Genomic DNA, 14,517 nt, shown 5'->3' with positions numbered 1-14,517 from the left:
TGCAATGATGGACTGTAACAGGAAAGTAAGCTCTGGAAACCTTCCTCAAGTCATTTTTCCGGATATTTTATCACAGCCACAGAAACTACAGCCAATCTGCGTGCAGCTGAGGTGTAGGTTCTAGTTGGAACCATCAAAGCAAGAAGCATATTTCTCAGCATTGTCTGTTAGAAGGGTTGTTTTTTGTCAAGGTTGATAAATGCAATGGTGTGCGCATATTTCTGGGTCCTCACTTCCCTGACAATTCCGTGGTGTTTTTGTTTTTATCAGTCTCTAGCACATTTTGAAATCAGGTATTCTGATATTCCTGGCATTGTCCTTTTTGCTCAAGATCTCTTTTGCTATTTGGGGGCTTTTGCACTTGCACTAGAATTTAAGGATTTCAGTGGTGTTTCATGCAGACCACCAAATCTGTGACTCTCTTTCAGTCTCCAGGCTGTTTGTACAGGCCGGATCTTCTGCATCCATGCACAGCCCTCCCATCTCTCAGTGCCTCCTTCAGTTCCTTCCTCCTGGATATTATCATTTTTACCCTTAGCGGGGTTTCCCCTTCCTTCTCGAGTTAGTTTCTAGCTTTTATTATTTTTCTAGAAGCTTGTATGAACAAGATTGTTTCCCTGTTGTTTTATTCTCAGCTATTGCCAATGCATAGGCACTATTGTGCCCGTGTATGTGTGAGTGTCGTACAGGGGTCAAACAGGACCTTGCTCGTGCTGGTCAAGCATTGCACCACTGAGCTACATCACCAGCCTGCTACTCATTTTTGTGTGTTGATTTTGTACCCTTGCTGCTTCACTGATTTTATCAGTTTTTAGGAAACTTTCAATGGTGTCCTGAGGATTTTCTTTCTTTCTTAAGATTGAATTTATTTTTATGGATGTGTCTGTGCATATTTGTGTGTTTTCCTGCAGAGGCCATTTTTGCATCTTCCCTAGGAACTGGACTCATAGGTGCTGTGAGTTGCCTTATGTGGGTGCTGGGAATCTAACTTTAACTGTTTTCTGCTGGAGCAGCAAGTGTTCTTAAACGCTGAACCACCTCTCAGCCCATGTAAGGATTTTTAAGTATAGAATCATGTCACACAGACATGGTCATTTGGTCTACTCCTTCTCCTTTTACGTCCCTTTTATTTCTTTCTCTTGCTCAGTTACTTTGGCTAAAGTTGCAAGTAGTATGTTGAGTAAGACTGGTGAGCCTGGACATCCTTGCCTTGTTCCTGATTTTAAAGGAACTGCTTGCAGCACACCCCCCCACCCCCACCCCCTATGGTATCCTGGTCTTTTGAAGCATTTGTGGACCTGTGCACCAGCGGTGCTAACATTATCCTTCCATCTCTAGTGGCTGCCTAGGAAAAGTACCCAGCTGGATCTACTGGGCTTCTGGCGGTATCTTGGTTGTGTGTGTGTGTGTGTGTGTGTGTGTGTGTGTGTGTGTGTGTGTGAGAGAGAGAGAGAGACAGAGACAGAGAGAAAGAGAGAGAGACAGAGACAGAGAGAGACACAGAGAGAGAGAGAGAGAGACAGAGACAGAGACAGAGACAGAGAGAGAGAGAGAGAGAGAGACAGAGAGAGACTGGAGATCCCCAGGCAGCTGTTCTCCTAGAATCTAGTTTATATGATAATAAGGAGACTTCTACACTTGCTTTGTGAAACTCTTGTCTTCTTTTTGTTCTTCTAGCAAACTATTAACGAAATACCCTGAAGCTTTAGCCACATGCTTCTGAAATCGGTAGACCACTAGCCAATTTAGGAGACAATAGCCAGTGTTCCCATGTGCTTGTTTTCTCAAAGAACACAAATATCCTCATTTGGACCAAAAATATGTACTTTTTAAGTGGAACCGGCTTTATAATATTTGAAAAGAACAGTTTTAGTTCTTTGAGTTTTGTTTTTTTACAGATTTTTCCCTGAAAAGTCAACAAAAGAAAAAGAAGGAACAAAATTTATTGTCAGATTGGGTCCAATTCCCCCAAACTGCTGGAGGGCGGGTGACTTTTGTTGTGGGGAACCAGACATTCTATTTCTTTTGCATGTTAAAATTTGTCTTCTCAGACATTTATATTATAATTAGCTATTATCATGCCGAGTTTATTAATAGTATTTCTATGGGAAACAGACCAGTTCAAGTGTAGTAGAAAATGGCATCAGTCCCTTTTTAACAAGGAGAGATAGTGGGAGAATGAGAATCTGAGTTGTTCTTCCTGGAAACCAAACATCTATATAAAGCATCCACAGCTTAGTGGGTGTCCTCATGGAGCCTGTGGGCATCAGCAGGTATCTCAAGCCTGACCCAGCAGCATGTTTGTGGTCACTTCCTGAATTGATCAAGTGAGAGGGTCTAGGCTGCTGCTGCCTATTCCTGTTTGCTCCAGGGTCCTCGCTGGCTGACTTGTATAGGTGGATCCTCTGTGAAGTCCTGTTTGTCCCCAGGGTCCTCGCTGGCTGACTTGTATAGGTGGATCCTCTGTGAAGTCCTGTTTGTCCCCAGGGTCCTCGCTGGCTGACTTGTATAGGTGGATCCTCTGTGAAGTCCTGTTTGTCCCCAGGGTCCTCGCTGGCTGACTTGTGATAGGTGGATCCTCTGTGAAGTCCTGTTCGCTCCAGGGTCCTCTCTGGCTGACTTGTGATGGATGTGATTTAACTTTGGGAAATTGCATCCTATGCAGCTTGTGCCCTCCCAGGTTTGTGGCTGTTAGAAAACAAAGAACTTGTAGGATCTTCCTCTTTTGTTATTCCAGGACCATGACTGCCCTGTTGTCCCTTGATTTTCATTCGTAGCACCACCTCCTGACATTCTGCTCTTGACATGTGTCCTTGTTTCAGGTTGTCACACATCCTTCTCTTCTCTCAACACAGGACAGTTCAGTTAGCACTGAGCACTCACATGGTAATGAGTGAGTGTCTCAGTTCTGACACAGCTAGTATATCACGGTCGTGCTATTTGTGTCTTTGTTTTGCAGTTTGTAACTGGCTGTGGTTTCTCTGTCTCCTCTCTTCCTCCCTCCCTTGATTCTTTCCCTTCCCTCCCTTCAATCAATCACCTATTGTGATAGTGTTGACCGGCAACTTGACAGGAATCTAGACTCATCTAGGAGATGGGCTTCTGAGCATTCTTGCAGGGTGTTATCTTTATTACTTTAATGGAGGTGGGACACCTGTTCACCGTGGGTGGCATCATTCCCAAAAGTGGAGCCCAGGGAGCTAAGAAGCAGGTGCACTCATTGCTTCTGAGCCCAGATGTGGTGTGACTAAGGGCCTCACTCTTGGTACTCTTCTACTTCCTGCCTGATGGATGAGACCCTGCACTGTGAACTCTAAATAAACTCTTTCTCCGTTAAGTTGGTTTTGTCAGAATATTTTATCATCACAACAGTGAAAGAAAGTAAGACACCCGGGGCCCATCAAACTATCCAACCTCTTCTGACAACTTTCTTTACTCAGAGGAAGTAAAGATGTAATATGCAATCATACTCCTGAGCTAAAACTTTCTCTTTTTTGAGATACGTTTTTCTTAGCATATAGTAATTATCCATGAGGTGGGTTTCTTTTCCTTCCTTCCTTCTTTCCTTTCCTTCTTTCCTCCCTTCCTCCCTTCCTTCCTTCCTTCCTTCCTTCCTTCCTTCCTTCCTTCCTTCCTGTTAGTTTTTCGGCTGCGTTGTGTGCTTGCCCTGCAAGGAAATGCCACGAAACACGACAGAATCCGCTAACAAGAGTTTTATTAAAGGTAAAGGGACAGAGAGTGAACAGGCCTGCGGGAAACACGTGTGTAGAGAAGAAGGAGGAAGAAGAAGAAGGAACCGGGAACATGGCGCCGGATTTTAAAGGCTGGGCGTGGACAGATCAACGTCACTACTACACGCAAGCGTGTAGATCACATGGCCACGTTGCACACCTACGTGGCTAGTGGAATGTCACGGATCTTGGTCACGCGAGATGCCCTGACCCGGAAATGGCTATCCTGACCTGGAACTGGCTAGGCGGAAGTGTCCGTCAGGTATATGCGAACACGCCTGACCGTGGGGGCATGTTGTAAACCTTTCATCCCTGACTCTTCCTTTTTTAAAAAAGAAAAAAATTGTGGTTGCCTGGGTATGGAGCGACGTTTCTCTCAAAGACTGCTTCCAGCTGAATAGTGGGCGTTGGTTGGCTCTTGGGGGTCAGGGGGATGAGAGGGTATCTTGTGAAGTCCTGGGATGTTGGTGGGCAGGTCCTGGAATGAAGTTCTGCCGTCTCCTCGTTCTGCAGCTGTCCATCCGTGCTGTGGCTGGGAACCTTCCGTGCTGTGGCTAGGAACCTTCTGTTTGACAAGATACTGTTGACATAGAAAAGGCTTAGAGAGAAAGAATCATTATTATTTTATTTTGGAGTTGGCATTTGTCTGAGGTAGATCTGGCCTGTCCAGATAGAGACATGTGATATTTACCTGAGGTAGATCTGGCCTTAGCACACTTAAGGCACCGGTTTCCCTTATTAGGTTAGCATTTAGGAAACGCAGGTGATCAGTTGGTGAGTATTGAACAATGATAGATTATTGTATTACATTATTCCTTACCACCTGGATATTTTTGATGGTCCTTTTTGCCTCCGGCTCTGTGTGTCTACCTGAGAGACTGTGTCTACCTGAGAGACTGGTAGGGGAAAGGAATTGTTAGAGTCAGAAGAGTGAGTGGCTAGGAGGAGAAGTAAAGGAGCTGCTGGCATGTCTGGGATGAGGCGAATGTGTGGAGCGAAAGAAATGGACGCTCCTACCTTAGATAGAAGATCCCTCCCCATTAAAGGTACAGGGCAGCTTGGCACCACTAAGAATGTGTGTGTGAGAGGGATGCCTCTGAAAATGCAACTGAGTGGTGGTGTCTGATGAGGTAGATAAGGCTGTCCCCAACCCCGACAATAGGGAGACGAGCAGGAGAGGTGGACCCCCAAAACTCTCTCAGGACAGAGTAGGTAGCCAAAAGGAACGAGATGGGGCCGCCCATTGACCTTTATAATTACCCTAGGTTCCCTGTGTGAGATGGGAGTGGCCGGGGCGGAAACTGGGCAGCGTCAGTCCTCACTGTAAGCCAAGCCTACAAAGTCAGCTGGAGGGTGGTCTTCATCTGGCGTTCCTACGTCACTTGGGACATTAGGACAGTCAGCTGACCAGTGACCCTTTTGGTAACAATTTGGACAAGGCTTTGTCGGTGCCCTTCGTGGGCCGGCGGTGCAAGCCTGGGCCCAATGGCCTTCTCTCCCACACTTGAAGCAGGGACCAGATGGCTTTCGGGGAGCCGGTCGGGCAGTGCTTGCCAGCATCTGGCAGCTCCTTTTATGGGCTTTTTCATCTGTACCATGGAACACTTTAAACGCTATCACCAGCACATCTGCCTGTGGAGTCAGAGGGCCGTTCTCCAAACGTTTAAGTTTATCCCTAATGTTAGGGAAGCTCTGTGAGACAAACTGGGTTATTAGCAGCTGCCTGCCCTCAGGGCTCTCCGGGTCTAAGCTAGTGAACTGAAGTAGAGCCTTGGTGAGCCGCTCTAGGAAATGAGATGGATTTTCGTCCTTATCTTGAATAACCATTTTTAGTTTTTCATAGTTTACTGGTTTTAGGGCAGCCTTACGGAGACCTGTCAGGAGACAGGTAATAAACCTATCTCTGGCTAGACAGCCACCCTGGGTGTTATAATCCCAGTGTGGCTCTCGGTCAGGAACCACCTCAGCTCCTGGAGGGTGTGAGAGGTTAGTTTGATGAATTTCGTCTGCATGAATCCTAGCCTGCTCCCAAACCCGCCTGCACTCCTTAGGAAGTAAGTTATTAGAAAGTATCATGAATATATCATGAAAGGTGAGACTATAAGATTGAGTTATATATTGAAACTGTTTAATAAAGGCAGCAGAATTAGAAGTATAAGAACCCAGCTTACTTTCTATCTGAGAGAGTTCTGCTAGAGAGAATGGAACATGAACTTTAATCAGTCCATCCACACCAGTCACCTCTCGCAAAGGGAGAACAGTGGAAGGTTTTGGATGGCTGGAATCTGGCAATTTAGCAGCCCGAGAGCGGGTGGTAGGAGGAGTGAAGTTTGGAGCTAGGGCAGGGCCTTTGGAACCGGCTGCTGCCGAGAGGAAGGAGCAGCTTTAGAAGAAGAAGAATCTGGAAGGGGAGCGGAAGGAACGGTTTTCTAGGAGTTGGAGCTGGAGGTCGAATAGGTGGAGGTTCGTTGGCAGGATCTAGAGTCAGAGATTCCGGAGTCAGAGAATCCTCCGGTTCAGGCATAGCCAGGAGCATATGAGCAGGAGAGAAGGAATTCAGAAGAGACGGTTTAGCACTGAGAAAGAAAAATGCTATAACACAGGGCAACTCTTTCCATCTGCCTGAGCGCTGACAGTAATTAGATAACTCCCGTAAAATATCGGGATCTAAGGAGCCGCTCGGCGGCCATTTTTTGTTGTTTTCTAAAGAATACTTTGGCCATTTTTTAGAACATAGACGAGTTAGCTTAGGAATCTTTATGTAAGGCATTAAACTAAGAGGTTTTAAAGCTTCAACAAGACAGCCTAACGGAGAGGAAGGACTAACAGGGTTGGAAGCCTTGTTTCCCATGTCTGCAGCGGAGAGGCAGAAAAATAAAAAAGATAAAAAAACAAACGTGATCCGGAGCCAAGGCCCCAGGCGTCCCCAAGGCCAAGGACGGATCCCGGGCACAAGCCGCTCCTTGGCTCGTCAGCCACAGAAGCGGGGGCCCCTGCCACGTGAGGAAAGGATTCCCCGGGAATCCAGACAGCGTCTGCCACTTCGTCAAGTCGGATGAACGTGTCGGCCCCACGTGGCCCCCAGGACGCACCCAACGGCGGTGGTCCCAACGCGAGAAATATCTCAGGCTGCAGACATGGGAGAGGGCTAGAAATCTGAGGCCTGCGATAGGGGCCGACTGTAGCCAATGAAGACCGTGGTCGGGGGTTCCCCCGGTCTCAAGAATATTTGTGAGGTACCGGTTGTTCTCACAGATTCAGGAAACCGTTTACACTGGCCGAAAAATGGGGGGACTCACCAATCGGAGAAAGCGGTGTTGCATGGAATTTTGGCGGTCAGGCGAAATGGAGAGCGGTCTGTGGCGTACGGAGCAGAGTGTTGCAGTCCCCGGTTTACGGGTTTCCAGGCGCAGGGCACCCGGAAGCGCCCGCTCGGTTTCGGCACCAAAATGTTAGTTTTTTCGGCTGCGTTGTGTGCTTATCCTGCAAGGAAATGCCACGAAACACGACAGAATCCGCTAACAAGAGTTTTATTAAAGGTAAAGGGACAGAGAGTGAGCAGGCCTGTGGGAAACACGTGTGTGGAGAGGAAGGAAGAAGAAGAAGAAGGAACCAGGAACATGGCGCCGGATTTTAAAGGCTGGGCGAGGACAGATCAGCGTCACTACTACACGCAAGCGCGTAGATCACATGGCCACGTTGCGCGCCTATGTGGCTAGTGGAATGTCACGGATCTTGGTCACGCGAGATGCCCTGACCCGGAAATGGCTATCCTGACCTGGAACTGGCTAGGCGGAAGTGTCCGTCAGGTATATGCGAACACGCCTGACCGTGGGGGTGTGTTGTAAACCTTTCACTTCCTTCCTTCCATCCATAGGATTTCTCTGTGTAGCCCTGGCTGTTCTGGAACTCTATCTGTAGACCAAGCTGACCTCGAACTCAGAGATCTGCCTGCCTCTGCCTCCTGAGTGCTAGGATTAAAGGCATGTACCACCACTGCCCAGCTAACTAAATCTATTTACTGTGTGTGTCCTTTTCACTGTCATAAAGTAGGATTTAATATGACATTTTCATATTTATTTGTTTTGTTCGTTTGTTTTTTTTTAAGACAGGGTTTGTCTGTGTAGCCCTGGCTGTCCTGGAAATTGCTCTGTAGACCAGACTGACCTCAAATTCACAGAGATCCACCTGCCTGTGCCTCCCGAGTGCTGGGATTAAAGGGATGCACTTTTTATACATTTGTGTGTATATATGTTCATATAATTGTATGATATATTTTGATTATACTGACTTCTTCTTACCCTCTTTGGCTCCCTTCCCACTCTTTGGGATCCTCTTCTACTGTCTCATCTTTTGAGTGGTCAGAGGTTCACGAGAGAGCGCTTGCTCACAGGACCCGGGGACTGCAGAAGAAGATGTGTTTCCCTCTCTCCCCAGCCATTAGCTGTACGCAAATCCTCAGAGACGGGTGGAGCCTTGTGACCTCCTTCCCTTCCCATGATGAATGGTGATGGGTTTCATCACCCAAGACCACAGCTGCTGTGGGTGAAGGGTGCCGTGGAAGTCAGCACCACAGCCCTCTGTCCTGTGCACCCCCACATGTCTCTCTGGATCTTACACTTTTTCCATCCCTTCCTCTGTAATGTTCCTGAGCTGATAGGATCAGTGGAGGGCTTTGCAGTACTGAATGCCACTACTTGTATTTATACAATATTACATTTATTTAAGCACCACATGTGTGTGTGCCTTTGTGAGTGTGGGCACATGCATCTATGTGCACATGTGAGGAGGTCAGGGGAGAACATATGTATCTTCCTCTGTTACTTTCCATCATATTTCTTTGAGGTAGGAACTCCCATGAGCCTAGGCCTAGTTTAGTTGATAGCGAAGGATTCCCAGTGTTCCTCATATCTCAGTGTCATTTTCCCCATCCCAACACAGTGGTCACAGGCGTGTGTGGCAATGCCCAGTTTCTTATGTGGGTGCTGGAGATCCGAACTTAGGTCCTCAGGCTCCCACAGTAAGTGTGATGGCTTTACCGACAGAGCTGTCTCTTCAGCCTGGTTTATTCTTTTTACAGATTTTAAAACTGTTTTGGCCTGCAGAGATGGCTCAGTGGTTAAGTGGCTGCTCTTTCAGAGGTCCTGAGTTCAATTCCCAGCAACCGCATGGTGACTCACAACCATCTATAGTGGGATCTGATGCCCTCTTCTGGCATAACATTGTATATGCAGATAGAGCACTCATCCATAAAATAAATACATCTTTAAAAAACAAAAACAACAAAATGTTTCATATCCACAGACCACTGTTGAAAGAGATTCAGGACTATTTCAATGTAAGTTTCATATATTAAATATATAATCAATATTTGTTTTAGGACCTGTAGACAAACTTCTTGGCTTTAATTTGTAGGTCACAGAGAGACACCCACCTCTTCCCCATAGCTTTTAGTCATTGGCCTCTTAGTATATGCTTGTTTTTATAGATGTACAAACAAAATCACACAATATAAGATACAAATTAATAACTATCTTCATTTAATTCTTGCTCCTATGTAATTAAATATTAGCCTTGAAACAGGATTAATGCCTTTCTTTCTGTCTTGTTTTTAAACAGCTCAATCGCTGAAAGAATTCGCGAGGCTGCTTATTGCCGTAGAAGAAGAAAGGCGTAGGCTGGTAAGTTTGTTCCTTATGTCTTATGAATCCTGCTGTGTTTGTACTCTCCAGAAGACGGAGCAAATCTGAATTAGCTACAGAGTAAACGTCACATGTAATTTTGAAAGGTATGTGGCTGTAACTAGCTTTAAAGAAAATCCATGGGGGGGAACTGATGAATAAAGTCTAATAAAGACTGTTAGCATGAGACTTTGAGATGGTGACACTGAGTGGGGTCACGAGAACCAGGAGGACTTTGCTAGTTGGGAAAAATAGGGTTAAAACATTTCTAGGCTAATAGGTTAGGTTAGGTAAAATATTAGAGCACAATTATTGGTAGTGCTTTTCTTTACTCGGCGTATAATTTGGCCTGGGTATGTGACTCTAATCCCAGCACCCAGGAGACAGAGGCAGGCAGATCTCTGTGAGTTAAAGGCTAGCCTGGTCCACATAATGAGCTATAAACCAGCTGGAGATACATAGTGAGACGCTGTCTAAAAAATTAAAAACAGACAAAACAAAAAGCAAGCCAAAACCACAAAAGAAACTAAATATAACTTTTGGGTGCTGGAGAGTTGGATCAGTGGTAAAGAACATTTGTAGAGGACCCAGATTTGGTCCTCATCACCCACATGGTGGCGCACAACCATCTGCAAACTCCTCCTCCTGGGAACAGCATGTAATGGCACACAGGTAAAGCCATGGGACATGTGGCAACATATAGATTAACAGAAATGGGCTGAGTCTAAATATAAGAGCCTCCGCAGGCCCTGCATGCACATTGTACACAGACATGTATTCATTAATATGGACATTTCTGGTATTTCTTTAGTTAGCTTTTTTAAACAATGGATTTGAGGCTTATTATTATTGTTATTTTTACTGTTCGTGTGCACACGATGTGTGTATGTATGTGTGTGCTGTGTGTATCACAGTGTTCGGGTGGAGGTCAGAGGACAACTTTGTGGAGTTGGTTCACCCCTTTATGTGACTTTTGGGGATCAAATTCAGGTCCCCAGGTTTGTGTTGCAAGTGCCTTTAACCAAGGAGAGACTTTACTGGCCTCCAAGTTAGCCATTAAATAAGCTTTAGTGTAAAGGCAACTGTATCTGAAAGTTTTCTCTTGACCTGCCCATCCCCACGGACCCCGTAGCCACTTATAAAATAATCACTCAGAAGCTTATATTAATTAAAACTGCTCGGCCTACCACTGACTAGCTCTTATATTTAAACTCAGCCCATTTCTGTTAATCTTTATGTTGCCACACATTCCTTGGCTTTACCTGTGTGCTGTTACATGCTGCTCCCTGGACGGTGGGCTGGCATCTCCTGACTCAGCCTTCCTCTCCCAGAATTCTCCTTGTCTGCTTATCCCACCTATACTTCCTGCCTGGCTACTGGCCAATCAGCATTTTATTTATCAACCAATCAGAGCAACACATTCACAGCATATAGAACATCCCACAGCACTCCCCCTTTTCTGTCTAATCAAAAAGGAAGGGTTTAATTTTAGCACAGTGAAATTACATATAACAAAACAGTAATCAAGTAAGAATTACAGTTATAATATCTAGTCTATTTGTATTTGGCAAAATTAAAGAAAATATTCTATCTATCCTTTATTTGTAAGTCTGAAGTTTCATATCTAATTTATCTTTTATCATAACCAAGGAAAATTATAACTGTCTAGTCTTCAACTACATCAAAAACCCCAGAAGGATATAATATTCCTCAAGTAAACAGAAAGAGCATTGTAAGCAACTTCCAAAAATCTAGAATGACACAGACAGCTGTTTGCCTGGACAGTCACCCAAAGTTCCTCTGTGATGTTGGGGTATCCATTTTCATCTCATAGGCCTAGAATCTCTCAGTTGCTTCTCTCTGTGCCCTGTAGAATATTTGGCAGTCTCCTCTGTGAAGCAGGAACCTGAAGGACCATTTCACCTTGCAAAGTTCAGTGGTCATCTTCCTGTGGGTCCTGCATGTCCAGTTGATACAACATTTTGTCAAGCAGTCCAGGCAAAAACAGTTTCTTGCCCAAATGGCTATTTTTGCCAAGAAGAAGATAAACTCCTTATGGAGTGTCTTCAACGCCCATCCTCCTCTATGAAGTAAATTGGTGCTGCCAGGAGCAGACGTGTCTCATTGTCCAGGAAAGTCTAAGTTTTTAAAACATTTTAAATGCCATATTCTGTAGGTCTTTGAAGTGTTTGAAGATTACCCACCTAACTGAATTATATCTATGTATACCTAGAAAATTTAACACGACTATAAGTTTGACTATCATAGAAGACTAATTATTAATCTGTATTTCTTAATTATCTATTACAATTTAAATGAATTACATAAACATAATACCTTAAACGAGAGTAGAAATATACATATAGTATAACAAAATTAACTTTAAATTTGTATCAATAAACTAAAATCCATAGCTGTAGCTAGAGTTTTCCTGCCTGGCCCACAGTCAGGACAAATCTCTCTCACCTGCCAGTCCCACAGCCGTCAGACCCAACCTAGTAAACACAGAGACTTATATTGGTTACAAACTGTATGGCCGTGGCAGGCTTCTTGCTAACTGTTCCTACAGCTTAAATGAATCCATTTCCATTAATCTATACCTTGCCACATGGCTCGTGGCTTACCGGCATCTTCACATGCTGTTTCTCATCGTGGCAGCTGGCAGTGTCTCTCTGACTCAGCCTTCCACTTCCCAGCTTTATTCTCCTCCTTGTCCCGCCTACACTTCCTGCCTAGCCAATGGCCAATCAGTGTTTTATTTATTGACTAATTAGCAACACATTTGCCATACAGAACATCCCACAGCACATAGCAACGTTTTTAAACAAGTTGTTGCTCTTTAAAAGTAGGTTCATTAATCTACCCTTTCATCCTATCATATCTATATCCTATATTTCTGTATCAGACAATGACCTCAAGAAATTTACAGGCAAATGGTATGTACTCACTCATAAGTAGATATTAGGAATAAAGTATAGGACAACCAACCTACTACAGTCCACAGCCCCAGAGAGGCTAGATAACAAGGAGGGCCCAAAGAGGGATGCATGGATTTCCCTGGTAAGGGGAAATAGAAGAGATCTCCTGGGTAAACTCGAGGTGGGGGCGGGGGTGGTAGTGGGATGGGGTGATAGAAACATGAGGGATCCAGTTGTACTGGCTGGGTGTGGGACGGAGGGGGAGAGTAATGAAAGAAATGTCTTGATGGGGTTGGGTTAGGGAGAAACCTGGTGCCAGGGAAACTCCCAGGAATCCACAAGGATGACCCCAGCTAAGACTCCTAACAATAGTGGAGAGGGTGCCTGAGCTGGCCTTCCCCTGTAGTTAGATTGGTGACTACCCTAATTGTCATCATAGAAACTTCATCCAGTAACTGATGGAAGCAGATGCAGAGATCCACAGCCAAGCACTGGCACTGGGCCGAACTGACTCCGAGAGTCCTCCTGAAGAAAGGGAGGAGGGATTATAGGAACCAGGGGGGTCAAGGTCATGACAGGGGAACCCACAGAGACAGCAGACCTGAGCTGCTGGAGCTCATGAATATTGGACTTAGGGAGCCTGCATGGGACTGACCTAGGCCCTCTGCATATGTGTGACAGTTGTGTAGCTTGGTCTGGCTGTGAGGCTCCTAGCAGTGAGATCAGGACCTGTCCCTGGTGCACCTAGCTGGCTTTTGGGAACCTATTCCCCATGCTGGATTACTTGGTCCAGCCTTGATATAGGGGAGTAACTTGGTCCTACCTCAATTTGATGTGCCATGCTTTGTTCACACCCATGGGAGGCCTGACCCTTTCTGGATGGAGGAGTGGATGGGGAGGGGGTAGATGAGAGGGAGGTGGGAGGAAATGGGAGGAGAGGAGGGAGGAGAAACTGTGGTAGGTATGTAAAGTAAATTAGTAAAAAAACAGAGAAGAAATAAGCTTTAGATATGCAAGCCTCTATACCAACACTGTAATGAAATGAATTTTCCTGAAATTAAAATGCAAAGAATAAGTTTCTCAGTGTCCTGCATGGATAAAGTTCTGTCTTTTGTCTACATCACATTGTGGGTGCTTTTTATCTCCTGACTGTTATCTGGAGAGACAAGAAGGCTGCCTTGAGGGGTGGTACATCACCCTCAATCCATCACAGCTTCAACAGTGGTAGTTATAGTTCCTATTGCTTGTTGACATTTATCTCTGTCACTATGACAAAACACCCCAACAAAAAGCAACTTAGAAGATAAAGGGCTTATTCTGACTTACAGCTCCAGAGGGGATACAGTTTTAGCATGAGCTCGGTCCATCAGTGAGCATTGCCACACCAGATTGTGTGTGTGTGTGTGTGTGTGTGTGTGTGTGTGTGTGTGTGTGTGTGTGTCCATGTGTCCGTGTGGATGCTCATTTGCTCACAGATCTGATTTCCCTGATAGGACCTTAGTATGCCTATAGCCTCTCCCAGTTCCAGTTTATAGACTAGCACCTTTCTGCTTGAGGAACTAGTCATTTATCAGGTAGTGCCTTGTGGGGGGTGCCAGACAGGGGACATTGTTCATATGTATTCCTAACTAACTGCAGAATCAGCCTCCATACTCCAAACCGAGTCAGATGCTGCTTGTAAACCGGACTCTCTCAGATTGAAGCACTTTCTGAGCAAACCACTGTTTTACATACCGTGGAGTGACTTAGATGAGGCCCAGCCTTAGTGTAACAACTTCTGGCTTGCCTGCCTGCCCTCCTCTCTCCCTCCCTCCCTCCTCCTCCTCCCTCCCTCCTCACCCTTCCTCCCTCCCTCCTTCCCTCCTCCCCTTCCCTCCCTCCCTCCCTCCCTCTCCCTCCCTTCCTCCTTGCCTTGGTAGAAGTCCTTACTCTAGAGAGCAGGAAGGATGAGAGCATTTGCTAGGATTTGGGGAAATATTTCAAAGTATTCATATTATGGAAGACTTAAGACTCATAATGACAGCTAAGAGTGTGTTAAAATTCTAAAAATACTTCTGAATAGAGATTGTAGAGTGGTCAGTCAGTGAAGCCTGTCTTGGCACGCTGCCGGCCAAGCATTTCACTGCCCATTTAACAGTTCTGCTTTGGAGTGTAAGAAAGGCAAGTGCGGGAACATAAGGCCAACTG

The 14,517-nt window shown here is 45.5% G+C and overlaps 1 protein-coding gene across 1 annotated transcript in view; it reads left to right on the top strand.

Annotated features, from left to right (window-relative positions):
- Arhgap42 (Rho GTPase activating protein 42) overlaps positions 1–14,517 on the top strand; it is a 236,703-nt gene that overhangs the window by 85,719 nt on the left and 136,467 nt on the right. The window contains exon 3 of the mRNA XM_052751978.1: positions 9,351–9,412. Within this exon, the coding sequence (XP_052607938.1) occupies positions 9,351–9,412 (62 nt within the window). The remainder of the gene's footprint in view (positions 1–9,350; positions 9,413–14,517) is intronic.

This window comes from Peromyscus californicus, unplaced genomic scaffold (genome assembly GCF_007827085.1).
Source record: "Peromyscus californicus insignis strain IS unplaced genomic scaffold, ASM782708v3 Scaffold_11__1_contigs__length_118956290, whole genome shotgun sequence".
NCBI classification, from domain to species: domain Eukaryota; kingdom Metazoa; phylum Chordata; class Mammalia; order Rodentia; family Cricetidae; genus Peromyscus; species Peromyscus californicus.
Note: the sequence above shows the minus strand (reverse complement) of the source record. Positions and strands in the feature narration are given on the sequence as shown.